The following is a 17,266-nucleotide window of genomic DNA, read 5'->3' on the forward strand; positions in this document are numbered from 1 at the left end:
CTAGCCACCAGACTCCATTGGCTTCACCAGTAATCTGTGGATTAAGTCTCCAATAGGCCACAGTGATACAACAGATCTGCATGACTTTCAAGGCATCAGCATGTGTCAATGAGCCACAGATTCTGCAGAGTTGCTTACCTGTGTGCTTTTTATTACAAAATGGAAATGATAACATGCATAGAAAAGTGAAAGAAACTTTGCAGGTCCTCGATGAAATTCTCAGTTAGTATTTCTGCCACCAACCTTCGTTCTCCCCGCTGTGACAAAGTATTGCAGCAGCTACCCTGTACAGTCAGCTGGTTCATACAAATTTTAAAACAATCTGTTAGCATTTACCATAAAGACACTTTATGAAATATCTTGTACAGTGTCTTATGAAAATGTATGCATGAGAAAATCAAACTGGTCAATAAACATACTGAGGTTGGGGTCTGCATGGTTAACATGTGATACTTATATCAACGTATTTTGCTAAAATGCAAAATATGAATCCTCTTCAAGTCCAACTGCTTTCAAACATGTAGTCATGTCTTTATTAAATGCTTCTGAGCCGCATATCAGCACAAATGGCTTTCTTCTACACGAACCAATTATTTCCTTAATCAAGTTTTCATTTATATGGTCAGTGTATGTGTTTTTCTGATAGCTCCAAGGAAGTTCCTTCAGTGAATGTTCCTGGAAAAACAAAAGGTTTTTATTGCATCAAACCGTGTTAGTGAAAAGGACAGTGAATTCTTTACGGAGGCACTGGTTAGAATTAAATGCCTAGCCCCCCAAACCTGCTCCGCAGCATTGCAGCTGAAACTTCATCCCTTAAAGAAACTCTTAGACTAATAATTGAGAGCTGCCTTCCCTCACCTCAGGGGCAAACCATGTAAGAGCAAAATGTGAGAGCTAAGGGCAAAGCACTTTCTGCCAGAGGGATCTGGCTTTGTAATACTTTCAGAGGAGCCAACCCAGAGCCTGGCCATCACTAGGACATGTTGTAAAATATTTTGCATTGAAGAGGCATTTCCACCCATTTGATAATGGGCAGGATGAATGGATGGATGGATGTTGAATTATAAAAAGAGAGCTACCCTACTTGACATCAGGCTGAAACAACTTTCTTATGAGAGATGATGAGCAGACAGAAGTGAGAAATGTGTGGGTGGGAATGTATTGACTAGTGTGAGATGGACCCATTGTCATTCGCTGGGTGGAGTTTCAAGACCTCCTCAAACGTGTCCAATTGTGTTGCCCTTCAGTGGCTGCCTTTCACAGAGCATACAGACCAGGCTTGTCCAACATACAGCCCGCGGGCCACCATGAGGCCCGCCAAGCCATTTTCTTTGGCCCGAGGTCCCTCGCTCAGGACAGGCGAGGAGTCCTGGCGCCTGCTCTGCGCTCCACGGCAGCGGCAGGGCAGTGACAAGGCGGGCAGGGGCAGCCCGCGGGCCCCAGCCGGCAGCGAGGGGAGGGGAGCTGCTTACCCCCGCGGGGCTGGGCTCATCACGTGAACCGGGTCTCGCCATCGCTGCCCCGAGGGCTGTGCAGCGCGGGGCTGCCCCAGCTGCACCTGACTGGACGAGCTGGGGACAGCGCCCGCAACTTCTTCTCTGACTCTGCCCCTTGCCCCCAGCGCATGGCCAGAGAAGCTGCAGCATGGCCCACACCCTGCCCATATGCGTGGTGGAAAGGAGGCACGAGGTAAGTTCCTGCGTGGAGCTGGGGGCACCTTGGGACTGGGCCAGGGCTGCGGGGCACGCGGTTGCCGGAGCCGGGCTGGGCAGGAGGCAGGAGGAGCTGGGCCCAGAGGCACTCTATGTCCAGCTGCCTCCTAACCATACCTGATGGGTCTGACTGGGCTCTTAAAGACAGCAGGCGTCCCATTTGCTGACTTTTACGTCTCTCCGAGTGAAACACATGCACACACACGTGCACATACGCACACATACACACATGCATGCACGCTGATGTGTGTGGCAGGTGCACAGTGTCTTTCTCACCACAGCCAGGGCTGCAGACTGGGGTGCTGGCCAGACTGGGGGCTCTGCATGGGTTCTGTCTGACTCACAACTCTGGCCCTGGCCCTGTCCCCATCCTGTCCCTGCAGCTGCATCCTGGCCATGAGTCCCTGGCTGGGCAGGGGCAGGCAGCCCCAGCCTCACACTCCCCTCTCTGCTTAGGGCAGGATGTGGCCAGGCCAGACTGGGCTCTCCACATGGGGCTGCAATGCGGCTGACTTTGACTTAGCCCAGCAGCACACAGCCAGGATGCAGCAGCAGGTGCCGTGAGTCAGAGCAGGGCAGACAGAGCACATGCAGCACCCCCAGCCTGGCCAGCACCCCAGTCCCCACCCCAGCCCACAGCCCTTGCTCCAGTGACAAAAGTACCATGCTTCCCAGCACATCCTTATAGCTGCTTTGGCTCTGTCTGCTGCAACACACATGTGCTTGGAAGCACACATACATGCACATGCATGCACGCCTGCACACACACACACAGCCCCAATCCCCCAGCTCCCAGATTCCCACCAATCTGGTACTTTTGCTTAAATTTTCTCCAGTGGCTGGGACACTGAGACAGCCTATACATTTTGGGACTGTGTAGCAGGGCACTAAGGTGCCTGCTACTTGGAGAGCCAGAATAGCTACTCAGGTGCCAGTTACTGGGACGACCAGAGGGATCCAGTGTCCCACACCTGCTAGTGGTCAGCTGACCGGAAGGGGAGGGCCTGGCTCCCATTTAAACACCAGAACTGAGGCCAGGGAGGCAGTTCCCTCCTGGCTGCCAAAGGGGAAGGAGGTCTCCTAGAACAACCAAAGGGAAGAGGCCTGGCTTCAGGAACAGCTTCTGTCACTATGGAGGGACGGAGTATTTCCCGGTAGGGTGAAGGTTGTTAAAGCCAGGAGGCTCAAGTTTATGGTATAGCCAAGGGGCTCACATTTTGTTTACTGTTTAAGACCAGTGGCCTGGGTGAGGCTATTAGGGGTTGGAGGAGGCCTCATAGGGGACCCACAGCAGTGTGGAGATCCCAGCACCAGCAAGGGCGCAGCATTTGGGGTGCACTGACCCCAGCCCTAGAGAAGGGGGCAGCATTTTGGAGAAGCCCTAGAGAAGGAGGCAGCATTTTGGAGAAGCCCCAGAGAGGGGGCAGCGAGAAGCCCCGGAGAGAGGGCAGCAGGAAGCCCTGGAGAGGGGCGCAGACCCTGGTGCCAGTGAGGTGCAATCTTAAAGAAGCCGGGGAGCTCAGGAGGGCCTGTGGTGCAGCTTGGTGTTGGTAGTTGTTTTGCTTTTTTTTTTGTGGCCTGGGAGGCTGTGGGCTCAGGGTCATCCTCTGGTTTTGGGCTTGCGACCCTCCAGCTGTGGGGCTGACGCCCGAGCCTCTGGGCCAGGCTCCAGATTGGAGCAGGAAAAGGGGCCACGGGCCTCAAGACAATAGAAAAGGCTAGAACCTCGGAGTCAAACCCTGTTTAGTGGGTTTAGACGGGGAGACCTAGCTAGAGAAAATCAGGGGTTAGTCTCACATAGGGGAAAGGCCCCAACATACCCAATACAATAGGCAGCCTCCCGCTCGCAAGAGCGTCATCACAATTTCTATCAAGACGTGGCAGGCGAGTTTAGGGCGGGACAGAAAAACCCTAAAGAAGGATCCAAGGGTGCCCCACGCAAGGCGTGGAGTACTAGGAAGATGGCGCTGGGAAGGGTGACTTGTTACAGACTGTCTCAGCCAATCCAGGATATATGGTCACACTACGTATAAATAGTCTAGATTATTCTCAAAAATGCCCATATTTTGTTGCTTTGATTAGTTTCCACTCTGGCTGATATCTTTTCCACATTTGATCTGTCAACTTGCATTATGCTTCTTTCATTTATTGAGATGTGAGTAGAAGCAAAAGTGTTTACTTTAGTCAAGTGTTTGGTATTATTTCGTTCTTGCTTTTATATTGTTTTTATTTTGGATTTTAAAGCACATTTCCAGACCCATTTCATTGTCACTTCCTGCAACTTTACTGGTGTCAAAGGTCATGTGACATCACTTCCTGATGTGATACCACCTCCTGTGAGGTCTTTGAATATGGCTCGCCAGCCCACTGGGTAATAAAAAGTTTGTGATCCGGCCCCACATTCAAAAAGGTTGGACACCCCTGATATAGACTGTAGTATTAGACATCCTGAGTGCATACACTCCTTCAGAGCAAATGACAGAAGTGTTTAGGAGCAAGAGGTCATGAGATCCATGCCTCGTCGTACACATTCTTTCCAAACTGCCAAGGCCAAATGCAATACATAATGCATGACCAAATTCCCAAGGAAAGGATCTAAGAATGATTCATAAAGAAATTAACAATCTGTGGGACTGATTCCCTTTGCATAAAAGACTCTTTCTAAAATAATCTCAGTGCAAATCAAGTTATTTACTATATAAATAATTTTCAGTAATAAGAGTAGTAGGACTTCAATCCTATGTGGAAGACAGGAACATCCCTCAAAACAAAAGACACATGACAGGTATGCTCTTGTCCTATATAGTTAGCCCAAGGAGCAGCTTGAAGTAGATATCAACTTTTTTTTTTTTACAAATAGGTGTGAAAATGGGTTAATAAGAGATCTCGGCAGACAGAAAAGATGCCAAGAAGCTGGTGCAGACACATTACTATATGAGATTCCAAGCTAGAAGTGAACATGTGTGAAACTACAAACTAGCTAGAGAACATGAGTAGTGAATGAAAGGTGATAACACAGCAATGCATGGACGCTAGGAACGGCAAGGACCTTTGAAAGCGGGTTGTTTACTAAGAGCCTAGCAGATTGCTGAGAACTTCATAAATCTACTTTTTCAGAGGCAACAAGGACCAGTTTTGAGTGGTATACGGGAAAATAATCCATGGTGAATACAGATGAACGTGACCTTTTCAAGGGGATCTCTGTCAAGGCAGGTCATCTAGGGAGAATTAGTGATCTACCTGGACAACAAGTTAGTATGAGTCACAGACCATGTGCAGGATATAAAGAACACATCTTAAGACAAGGGCTACTGCAGTGATTCTCAACCAGGGTGCCACAGCACCCTGGGGTGCCTTGAAATCTTTTTAAGGGTGTTGGGGAGTGGCACTCAATGTTAGCACTGTTAAGTGTGGAAATGTGATTCATAAGATAAATCCAAAGATTTTAAATGGGAATCCAGAGGGTTAAAAACATTCTGACCTATTATGGTATTTGAGTTCTTTGCAACAGAAGAATTGTTCTGTTATGTTTCTGTAGTCAAAAATTAAGTGAAAACTAAGAGCTGACATTTTCTGAGGGATGCCCCAAGTCTGAAAAGGTTAAAAGGCTACTGGATCACTAAACCACCTTTTCCCCTGAGAATGGATTAATTTAGATTATGTTGATACAAAAGCAGATGTAGAGATTCCCCAGGATAAATGTGCTTCATATTAGAATTTTACCTGGCTTAGGATGTAAAACATTCTGACGTTCCAGTATCGAGACAGATCTTGGAGAAGAGGTTTCAAGTAGATATTTTCATAGGTCCTGAAGCAGCCAACCAGGGTGATAAAAGTTTCATCATCTTCGTTTTCGGTTACATACTGGAGGATGGGAAGCATTGGTGCCAGGCCAGTACCAGAGGCAAGCATGAGTAGTTCTCCGTACTAGTAATTAACCAAAGGATGGGGAATGAATCAGAGTAACTGAAAATGAATAAGGCCATTACAGTAATCCTTCCTTCTGCAAAGCTGGGATGTCATCCCTTGTAAGAGTTCAACACATATGACAAGGCTACTAATTGGTAAAAGAAAGCTTAATACAACCCAAACTCAACAGAAATACTACTATGACTTGTTAAAGAAGTTCTTCTTAACACCAATTTTGCTTGGGTAGGAATCCACCCCCCTCCCAGCGCCAAAGTTTTAACCACAATTTCCAGTGAAACGATGTCGAGCCTCAGTTTCCCTGCACAATTCATGGCTCTGAGGTTTCCTGCTGTAGGGGGGGATATGAACCCAGGGTGCTAGAAGGAACGGTTTCCTCCCTATTGTGTCCTACCCCCTGGACCACTCTGTCTCCTTTCATCATAGGTAGGGATTTTATATTGGACTGGATGAACTGACTGGTCAGACTGGACACAAAGTCTACATAGCCAAATATAATCATGTATGAAGGACTTGGAGCTAAAGGACTCATATTCAAGAGCTGGGTTAAGGACGTCTGCAGTTTCAACTCAACAAGGAAAGCTCAATGAAAGCTCAAGGAAAACTCAATGCTCCATTAGATGTAGAATGGCTTTGCCAGTCCAACTGCTACTGAGGGCAGGGGAAGCTGAATCTGATCTATTATGGACCAACCTTCCCTTTGCATAGGGCACTAATTTACTCAGATATGTCTACACAGTGCAAGCCAGAGGCCATGATCCTAGGTGTAGTGCACTACCACGGCTACACTGCTGCTGCTTCCAAAGCCGATGTGTGCACGGCTAGCTGGGACATCTCTGCTTTGTCCCATGTAGACACACCCTCACAACCCTAACTCTTTGGGCTCGCAGTTCCTGGGAGCCAAGGGTGCTCAGCACCTCTCAGTCTTTGGGCTTACACTTGCCTCCGTTTGTGGCTGATCCCTTGGTGAACAGTTTGCGAAACCTATTGTAACCAGCTAATTAAAGGTAGAACAGCCTGGCTGCAGGGAATGGGGGTGGTGTCCAGGGACTACTACTTGATGTGCTGCAACTTTCCGATTCATTGTCAGTCAATGGCTCTGAATTATTTCAATTTTTGAGCGGGGTCCCAGTTTAAAATGAGATCAATCGCAATATATTTTGGGAATTAACTGCTTTAAAAAACAAAATGAAAGAAAATGTTGTAGTCAGAACTCATACCCCAGGCATCAGCTTGCAGCTATTGCTATTCATAAAGATGGCATTGTTTGTACTTCAATGGTGGCCTTGGGCCATGTACTGAGGTGCTTTACCAACTGAACTTGCAGGGATCAAAGTCATAGCGAAGTTGGGCTGGCAGAGACCTTAGGAGGTCATACCTAGGCCAAACCCCTGCTCAAGGTAGAATCATCCCTGTCTAAACCAATACACACAATACCCATTTAGCCTGTTCTTAAAGACTGCTTACCCATTTCAAGAGTGTGGCCATCTCCGTGGATGAGCCTGGCAATTATTCTGTACCACAAACCTGAGCCAAGAGCAGGGGAAGTGAAGAATAACTTTTCCACTAGATGCAGTGGGGTGGATGGAGGAACATCAGTAGGCAGGATGCAATTGCTGTCTCTGGAAGCTGGCTCAGACACTGGAGTTTGCACACCCCTAGTTCTGATAAAAGTGCTGAGGTGTCTAATGAGCACAGCGTCTCAATTATACATCCCAGCCAAAAGTTTCTTCAATACCAGAAACACTTAAAAGGAAACCGCCATGCAGAAACCCTTGCTAGCACTTTATAATCTTGTCCCACCTCTTCCTTTCCTCTTAAATAGTTTGCATTCTAACAGGGTCCATTTCCTCTAATCAACTGCAAACGCTGCAGCCTTGTACAGTAAACCTGGAAGTCCCTAAAATAATAATCCAAATAGTAATCTAATCAACAACATCCCTTTGGAATATTAAACAAAGTGAGCTGCCATGTGCTGAAACACTCAGTATCTATTACAGCACTAACCTTATTAGGTCTATATGGGAAGCCTCCAAACGGCCCTCGCCAAAAGATTGTCTCTCCTTTTTTCCAGGATTTTATGTATTGTGACATGAGTCCACTTGCATAGCACTATTAAAAAATACACACACACAAAAGAAAACAATCGTTATATTTTGCTAGGAAGTTTCCCAGCTTAAAGGCAATTATAAAGTTATCTCCATTTAAACAAAAGGGAGGGGGGGGAATATTTCACAGCTTTAAAAAATGATCGCTCTATTTACAAAATAATACAAAGAAACCCAAATCAAACGATACTTAAAATAAGTGATGTTGGTTTCAATCTAGCCTGAATATAATGTAAAAACTACCCAAAATGCTGAAGCAGGGGAAAAGGCAGAGCTCTCACCTGCAAAGCACATGAAGAGGAACTCCTTGGTGCACAAAAGCCAGCCTCAGCCCTCTGTTCTCCAGAGCTGATGATACGGTTGTGTACTACTGCTCTGAAGAAGCTGGGAGCTGGAAGGGCATTCTGGGTATTGATATTTAAATAAATGCCACTTGATTTTCACTTCGTTTCAGAGCTACCAGGCCCTGCAATGGTACATTATGTAACAATGGAATGAAATTTAGGTTTCCCTATTTATAACATTGAGCTACATTTTCACTACAGATCATCTACACAGTAAGAGATGCTCCAAGATTTTACAGAAAGGTTAATATCTAAGCTTCACTAAAAAAAAAAAAAAAATAGTAAAAACACTCTCTCTAAACAGGTGTAAAACCCTCTGTGTAATACTGTTAGAGATTTCTGCATGCAGGAACGCTAGCTTCATGTGTGACTGGAGGGGAAGAGGCAGCACAGAGAAGGATGCAAAGAGAAAGCCATGGGGTCATCCAAACAGACCTGTTTCCATCTGTGGTTGCATCCAATATATTAGAGACATTTTATATTCAGTGGGCCTTGTGCAGTCATTTAACACCCTTGCAGAGTGGCTGTGACAGTGTTTTATATGTATCTTCCACAACTACAAATGGCAGCTCAAGACAGAAAGGATGGGGGATAGGGGTGGGTAATCAGCCCCATTTATGCCATATCTCCTACAGTGTGGGGAAACAGCATTTGGGCCCATGTGTTCCCCACTGTCTTAAATCTTCCTTTAAAACCTAAAGGAGAAAGACCAAGCTGGTCTAAAGGTTGCAGGGTTGTTGGTTTTTTTTTTTTTTGGTAAATAAAAAGGAAGGGAAAAAAAGTATCTCCTGGGGTGAAGGCTTGTACACCCAGGTTTTCACTTAAAAAAACCCCCACAGCATTAGAAAAATCACTCACAAGGAGGGTTACGTATGGTAAATGGCAACTCGCTCACACTTAACTGTAGTATCACAAATGTAATGCTATAATAACAGGAGATGGAGGGGTTTGAACAGTGCTTGGATTGCACAGTAATAATAATAATACAGTACTTCCCAAAATTGCCTGAATAGTGTGAAATATACTACAACCTCCAGAGAAGTTATAAAAATGGGTGCCTTACAATGGGTGTTACATCTCTTTTGTTACTGCCAGAGAATAACTATAGTTCCCTTTGGGATGAAAGGTTCGACATAAAGGAAAGGTATTATTACAATCATTACTATTATTATTGAAATGCAAAACCTGTGTGTAATAAGCAAGTATACATGAAATCTCACAGTCAACCTATGAAAGTATCCTATTAATGTAGCTCCAATGTAACATTTCTTTCTCCCCATCCCAGTTGCCACAATAATGGTGAAATGACCTACCCACAAGCGTCTCAGAAAAAAATATACATGTCTAAATAAGCGTGATTCCTGTTCTATCATACACTGAGTAATACACCCTTAAATGTGTAAAGATGGGCAGAGGGTCAAGTGATCGTTCTCTGATCGGCTTGGGAGATGCGGCACTTAGAAAGGAGCCTACAGATCTCCAAGGATTTACAGAAAGGCACGTGCAGATCAGAAAGACTGTGCTTGCTGGCTTTGATAGCTTACACCCAAAATAATTACTTATGCTAGTCCTGCTCCTACGAACCCAGCTCACGCAAAACTTCAGCAGGCTCAGGACAGGTTGCGATGTTAGTTTTAAAATATGAAGACCACGAAAAAGTCTAACACAAAACTCCTTCTCATTTCGATAGTGCTGGCCCGGATCTCAGTTTGTATGGATTATTTAATAGGGATTATGCTGTGGCTAATTTATTTACCTGTCACCTCTTGTGTCTATTGTGTGTGTGGGAGGTAAAATTATCTCAGTTTTACCAGAAAAAAATGCAACTTCCCCCAAATTCCTACAGAAATAGCTCATGAAACATTACAATGATAACGTTGTGCTAAGTGAATGCTCTGGTACATAATAGTAAGTGTGAATGATAATACGTGCTAAGTGTGGAAGATGTGTTCAGTCCTCTGCATGACTTAAAAGAAACCACAGTCCCAATATATTTACAATCTGAATAATACAGACCACTTACTTTTATTAAAACGTCAAAGTACCCTTCTGCATTCACAGGGCTAATTGGAGTATAAGCTCTCTGAACTTCCAAGCCATTCACCTCCCCTCTAAGGAGTAAAAAGAGGAAACCACCGTTATCTGATTTACTAGCCGACATCACCAACGATACTGCTCTTTGGAGAGACCAGCCTGAAAAACCACAGCAGTAGTCTTTCCCAAATTGTCATCCTTTGCCAAAACAGAATAAATATTTCCCCTAATGTAGCTAAAGATCCAGTGACATCCTCCACTCTGAGGTTTCTGTGCAACGCTGCCACAGATTCCTTGGGTTTGCAAGGCGATGGCTATGCCACTCGATCAGCTGCCCCAGACAAATGGGGAAAAAGACAGAACCAGGTGTTCAGTGGGGAACAGCTGAGTGTAGTGCAGTGAAGGGAAACAAGAATTGCTTTATTGGTAAATATGCTACATTGCTCTGGAGCAGAGGCTAGCTTTTATTCTACGCATGCAGCAAATAAATAATAGTAAGGATGAGGATGATGATAAAAGATACAGATATTACCATTATTGCTTGAAATCAGGCTCTGACAGGCTTTACCACCAGTTGCTAAAACAGACACAAGTCTTTCCATATGACCCCTTTCTGGTAAATGCTATCCCACGGTAGTGAATTATTTGCTGGCCTTCAGTCTTAAAACACGTGGATTTTGAACCCATTGCTATGTGCTTTGACACCCCAAGTGACAAGGCCTGAAATGATGAACTTTCTAATTGGCAAAGATCGTTGCCCTCATCCCACCATGTTGTTATAAATCATCTGTTGTAACAACTACTTTTCTCTCCTTTTCATCCTGTAAATGGTTTTTCTTAACCACACTTAGTTCTCTTCTCCCCCACCAACACAAAGCTAATATTGAAAGAAAAATACAGTCCTGGAGTGGCTTCCACCATAAAATTAGCAGAGCTAACAAGCTCACGAGTTCTTTCAGCTGTATCATTTTGGTAGTATAGAAATTATGATTTACGTAGTATTAAATCTTTGCAAATTGAAAACAAACTGCATATTAAGTCGCATAAAAGAGCCTGTTTAACTAGAGACTAGAACAGTACCTTAACACAACGTGTTGTCCTAAACTCAATCCCAGGCTGCTATTTTCTGGTAATTCAAATCTATACAGGTAGGTGTCCTGTGTTAGCTGTTCCACAGAGTTTATGCTGAATGCAGTAAATGTATCTGGATTTAGCTCTGAATTACAACTCTGGAAGCACAACAATAAATAATCACTAGGTTAGATGGTGTCCTTTATTATTTTATTTCTCTTTTAAAACAAACGTGTGTGCAAATCTAGTGCTGGTAAAGCTTGAGGGCTCAGAAAAATGCATCTTGAGAACTCTGGGGACTAGCCTATATTTTAGGCATCTCTCTGCTGCTTTTTTTTTTCAGGGTTTTCCACAGAATCCAAGATAGATATAAAAATTAAGTTTTTAGACCTTAAAGTTGAATCAGCTAAACATGACTCAATGTAATGCTCTCTTCTGGAGGCTGGAGACAGAAAGTTGAACAGAAATAATAGCTGCAAAAAAGCTTAACTACCCAGCAGGTACTTAATTCTGAAACCCTGTAATGGCCATTCGAAATAGCAACAGCATCCTTAATTATTTCTCTGCTGATTATTTTCGTAGAAACTTCTAGCTTTACCCCGTAACGGTTGGATTTGTTTGAAAGGGTATTTGAGAGGCATACAATTACATGTTTTAAAGAGGAAAACAATGGAGCGTTCTACCAAACATGAGATTTTATTTTTTTCGTCTCCGCATAGGCCTCCCAGAAAGATGGAAAAAGAAGAGCGTTCAGGGAAATGTAAGCTCTCTGAAGGGTTGCAGCAGAGGAAAAGCTGACTTGCTAATCGCCTCGCCTCATCTTTCACGGGCAGTTTTGTTCTCTTATCCCATGGATCTCTACCTTGATGTTACGCAAGCTTGCTGTAGCAGCGGCAGAGGCAATATTGTAATAGGGTAGAGGGCAAAACCAAGAGCACTTGGGATACTCTATTGTGGCCATTTTTCTGCGGGAGGAGAAGTTGTAGTGGAGTTAAGTATTTTTCTCAAAAGACCACTGTAATTCCCTCCACTACGCTCTCTGTATCACATGCAGACAAACGTAAGGATGATGCAAGCCCTGTTTGGGTTGCTACGGAGAACTTGCTACCTGCTCCTTCTGTTTGCTCAGGAGGCTTTTGTCCTTCTTGGCTCTGGCCTTTTCCCATTGTGCTAGCTCCTTCTGATACAAATCGGAGATGCAGGGTTTGCAGCCGCTGCCACAGCACTGAGACGGCAGCGGTTCGCTGGGTTTGAGAGCGAGCCAGTCATCCTCGCTTTCGCTCATTTACCTACCAAAACACAAGCCGAGCATCAGGGTTTGCATTTAAAGGAAGAGGACTGTGGGGTGCTTGACAGAGACACCTCTCTGAGTGGTAGCTCAAGGGGCATCTAAAAACTGCCTGCCTGAAGATATGTGGGCCAAGCCAACGCTCCATTTTCATGGGAGTAGTGCAGCGCTCTGCTTTGGGCCACACGTGCATATGGAAACCTGGATTCACCACACCAGATTAGACCAATGATACATGCCAAAGTCCTGTTAGCACCCAACGCCAAAAGATATATAGGAAAGGCTATCAGACCCCCTCAATGGAAGCATTTGCTCTCAGGCAAAACTTCATCTTGGCCCCTCTGAGTCTCCCTTACGAGGAGAGGCTAGGGCACCTGGACCTCTTCCGCCTCCGCAAGAGAAGGTTGAGAGGCGACCTTGTGGCTGCCTATAAGTTCATCATGGGGGCGCAGAAGGGAATTGGTGAGGCTCTTCTTGCCAAGGCACCCCTGGGGGTCACAAGAAATAATGGCCACAAGCTAGCAGAGAGCAGATTTAGACTGGACATTAGGAAGAACTTCTTCACAGTTCGAGTGGCCAAGGTCTGGAACGGGCTCCCAAGGGAGGTGGTGCACTCCCCTACCCTGGGGGTCTTCAAGAGGAGGTTAGATAAGCATCTAGCTGGGGTCATCTGAACCCAGCATACTTTCCTGCCTAGGCAGGGGGTCAGACTTGATGATCTATTGAGGTCCCTTCCAACCCTAGCATGTATGAATCTATGAATCTATGAGTTAGTGACCAGTTTATGCCCAGCAGCATGTGTGTCCATTTCCCCTATAAATTCTTTATCCCATCTAACCCAATTGAGGATTTTCTCATTATTTAGGTAAACACCTAATCCACTTTTGAATACTAAATCCTTGGCCTCAAAGGCTGCAAAAGGAGCATCACATCTTGGGACCTATCTCCGTGGACCACGTGCCTGCATCAAAGACAAAGGTGACAACACGTTGTAATCAGGTGGGGGGAGGAGAGGGATGGGTGGTCATGCCTGTATCGTTCCTCGTGCTAGACATCTCTTCTAAGAGATCTGTATTAGACAACGTATAAACTACATGTATGCTAAGATCTAAAATGTGGCAGGAAACAGATCCCACTTCCAAGAGAGGATCTGTGGAAGTCTCTGGGTATGCAGAAGCAATCAGAAGTAGAAAGGGTGGGCAGCGTGGGAAACTCAAGAAGTCAGAAGCAGGATTTAGGGAAGTCACAGGCAAATGAATGCTCAGTTTGGTGAGTGGGAGAACTGAAAGATCAAGCTAATATGCCAGGAGCATTTGGAGGATTGCGTGTTACTCTCCTTCCAGATATTCTTCTAACAGACGGCGTTCTGGGTCATATTCCTTTGACAAAAGGCAAAATACTAACTCTCTGGGACATAATAATTATTTTATGCAATGCTCAGCTGGATATAATTCCCAATACCTTTACTGCCATATCATTTAAACAAAAGGAAGTCATAAGGAAATTATAAAACCACAGGTGACAAGGCTGAAGAAAAGAACACTTAGCACTTACATAGCAGTTTCATTTGCAAGGTGCTTTATGAGCATTAATTAATCTTCACCCCTTTGACAAAAGTATTAGTATTCTAATTTTAAACACATGGAGAAACAGAAGCCAAAAGACCAATGAAAACATTTTTTAAAGTAGCCACTGAAGGTAGGTCTCTTGCCTGGAGTTCTGAGGAGCTGAGCACCCAGAGCTCCTAGCTAGCTGTGGCAATGAGAGTGGCTGGTGCTCAGCGTGCCTGGAAGTTCAGGCCTCTTGTGTGATTGCTAGCTGGACTCTCAGAATAAGACAGCGTTGTTGGAAATGCTGGCCTTCGAACTAACCAAGCCTAAAGAGCGGGTCAGCTATTAGCAAAGGGAATAGTTCTTAGAAGTGCCAGTTGCCAGCATCACAATTAAACCACACAAACTCCCAGCTCAGAAATATCGTGAAGTTACATGTCACTCAGACAATACAGGCAGTCCTCGGACTTACGACACAACTGGTTCCTGAAAAACGCGTCTTAAGTCAAAACGTTGTAACTCGGAACCAATTTTCTCAGAAGAAACAATGTTATAAACAAGGGGTTGGTTCCTGAACCAAGGCCGGATACCCTATTTTCACCAAAAATACCCCAGAATGTTGTACTCGATCAATTATCGATCAGCAATATAGCTACATTAATGTATTTATATTGTAAATAGAAATCATATTGATTTGGAAGGACTTCTTTGAGGTGATTTTGCTGGACTTTTTGAAGGGCTCTTGGCTGGAGTCTTCTCAGGAGTCTTGGCTACAGGTTCTTTTGGAGTCTCTTTGCTTTCGTAAAGAAAGCGTCCAAGGAAGTTTGGACAGACGTTCTCCAGGGAGATGGGCGACGCAGCCAACTTGTTCCCTGGTGTGGCGTCACGTCAGATCAAGCGTTGTAAAGTCGAAACTGGCGTCATAAAGTCGAAACAGGGTGTTAATTTAGAAATGTTGTAAGTGCGAAACATTGTAACTCGAAACGTTGTAAATTGAGGACTGCCTGTACTAAATCTGAGGAATGTTAGACTGCATTGAAGTCTGAAGATGCTGTGAGCAATTGCACATTAAAGGTGAATACCATTTCTTGCCCACACAGCTCTGCCTAGCAGGCTGGAGAGCATGAGTGTGGCTGGGAGCCAGAACACCTGGACTCTATCCCTGGGTAGGGGGAGATTGCTAGGAAGGGTGCATCCTGGGATGCTAGAGGACTGCAAATTGCTCATTTTGTCTTTGTGGAACAGACTGAAGTTACCCAAATATAAGCTGGGTAGCACAGCCGAGTTAACCCTTGCCTGAAGTGGCAGAACTTTGAGATGCAGAGAGGGCACTTAGTATGAGTTAACAAGTTGTAACTTTCAGATGTTTGTGGTTTGAGTGCCCTTAGTATTTTTTTTAAATTTGTATCTGCAGCCAAATTAGCCAAAACTAATTCCAAATCCAAGTGTCCACAGCCATAAGTGGCCCTACTACCAGCAAACATCCTCCACCTGCACCTGGGTCTTCAGATGTTTCCAAAACCTTTGGCGGGCTTCCTACTATGGTTTAAGTGTAAGGTGTAACTTCATCCTTACTTTTTCATCCAAAGACTGTAAAATCCTTGTGGTAGGTACTATGATCTTGGCTTTCCACTTAGAATGAGCCAATAACATCTGGGAGAGCAAAGTTCACCCCCAAAGTCAAGTTACAATCTCAGTAAAGAAACAAAGGAGGTCTGTGAGATCCTAGAAGTGTGTTGCTTAAGCCTGTCGTGTTGCCCCGCGATGCTGGTGAGGTTTCTTAATGATAAATCCACTCTTTCGGTTGCTTGGCCCAACCTCCCGACTCAAAGCAATGGGCAGAGGTTGGAGTGGGAACCAGCAGCCTGTTCAGAGTGGCTGGGCTTGCTCAGGAGATGCTGCCTCCATGAGGTGCTGCAACATCAACCTTTTCAACTCTGCTTCAGGTGGTGGTGAGTTTTTAGTTACCTGCTTGCAGGTGGGGAAAACCTCCACTCACCTAGAGGGCGTGTTTCCAGTTCCCAAGACTGATCAGAAAGGCTCAAAATGGGGAGTCTGACCAGGGAAGTAGGTCCCTGTAGGCTTTGCTTCCCCCAGGAATTGGGGGATCTCAGTCAGGGCAGGTGCCGACCACCCCTGGACAGGCGCAGCAGCCTCCTTGCCCTGGCAGGTGTCTCAGCTCAGCCGGGGGCTCCTTCAGCCTGGCCCGTGCCACCGAGCCCTGGCCAAGGCCCAAAGGAAAACAGAACATCATCGCGCCGCTCCACAGGTCCACGGGGCGCCCGCCTCTTGAATCGCGTGGGCAGCGCGACTCCCCGCGTCTCAGAGAGGGCGTAGTCGAACGAGGAAAGGCGGAGAGAGGAGCACAACCAAGATGATCAAGGCCTGGAGCAGCTGCCAGGCCAGGAGAGACTAAAGGCGGCTCCATCAGGACAGGTGGCAGAGGAGAAGACCGAGAGGGGACAGGGTGGAGGTCCAGACCATCACGGGGGCGTGGAGCGAGCAAACTTGCTGTTCACCGGGTTGAAAACTAGCAAGAGAAAGGACCTTTCTTTTGACGCCGGGTGCCGTCATTGCACGAGATTCACAGCCGTGCGAGGTGACGGGGCCGAGGGCACCGCCGAGGCCTGGGAAATGTCCACTCCTGGCTGCGGGAGGGACGTCTCCTCTGGCATCTCCGACCCCACGTGTGGCGGGTGCCGAACAGGGGAAGGGTCGCTAGGGGCAGCCGCGGGACCCCCTGTGGGGCGGGAGATTTGGGTGCGGGGGAGCGATGGTCATTCATACGGCCGCCCCCCTGCCCTGCTGCATTCCCGTGCTCCACGGGGTCAGCGTTGGGGCCGGCCAGGTTAGGCTAGGGCAGGAATGACCCCTGAGGTGTCCCTTAGAGACTGACTAGTGCAGAGGTGGGGACCCCCCCAGGTCAGCCCTAGCCCTGGCTGAGTGGAGCAGGCCCAGGCCTGGCCAGGAAGGGCCACGTGCGACCACCCACCCTTCCCCCCATTGCCCCGCCCACAACAGGGAAGAGCCCCGCCCCCTCAGGCACCAGAGGGCGAAGGGGGTCTTCCCAAACTCCCCACCCCCCACGCGCAGGCGCAATCCGACCTGCCAATGGTTGCTCTGGCTGCGCCACGCCCCGAGCGAGCTTAGAAACGAGCCACGCCCCCTGACGTCAGCAGACGGGGCGGACACCAATTGGCTGTCGCCGCCGCCCGTCAGCAGCAGAGCGAGG

At 46.4% G+C, this 17,266-nt stretch overlaps 1 protein-coding gene across 2 annotated transcripts; it reads right to left on the reverse strand.

The window, feature by feature from the left end:
* Nucleotides 1-130: 130 nt before the first annotated feature.
* Nucleotides 131-17,242, reverse strand: LOC102563640 (NADH-cytochrome b5 reductase-like). 2 transcript variants are annotated; one of them, XM_014598716.3, is made up of 7 exons: nt 17,140-17,242; nt 12,305-12,485; nt 11,206-11,354; nt 10,115-10,202; nt 7,647-7,751; nt 5,436-5,639; nt 131-675 (listed from the first exon to the last, which is right to left on the reverse strand). In XM_014598716.3, exons 2-7 carry the CDS (start codon nt 12,479-12,481, stop codon nt 472-474), a joined length of 927 nt encoding a protein of 308 aa, XP_014454202.1. In that variant the 5' UTR covers nt 12,482-12,485; nt 17,140-17,242; the 3' UTR covers nt 131-471. The 2 variants fall into 2 exon arrangements, with proteins under 2 accessions (XP_014454202.1, XP_006258659.1); XM_006258597.4 differs by lacking the exon at nt 17,140-17,242 and having other exon boundaries at nt 12,305-17,010.
* Nucleotides 17,243-17,266: the final 24 nt, after the last annotated feature.

The sequence above is a fragment of the Alligator mississippiensis genome, chromosome 5, assembly GCF_030867095.1.
Source record: "Alligator mississippiensis isolate rAllMis1 chromosome 5, rAllMis1, whole genome shotgun sequence".
Taxonomy (NCBI): Eukaryota; Metazoa; Chordata; order Crocodylia; family Alligatoridae; genus Alligator; species Alligator mississippiensis.

Bases quoted from the DNA above. Each gene is read 5' to 3' on its own strand.
- LOC102563640 (XM_014598716.3), bottom strand. From the start codon at position 12,481: ATGAGCGAAAGCGAGGATGACTGGCTCGCTCTCAAACCCAGCGAACCG. The intron at 11,355-12,304 runs GTAGCAAGTTCT...TTGTGCTTCCAG, and splicing joins TGAGCAAACAGAAGGAGCAG to AGTTGTAATTCAGAGCTAAA. The intron at 7,752-10,114 runs GTAAGTGGTCTG...ATTTTTTAATAG, and splicing joins ACTTTGACGTTTTAATAAAA to TGCTATGCAAGTGGACTCAT.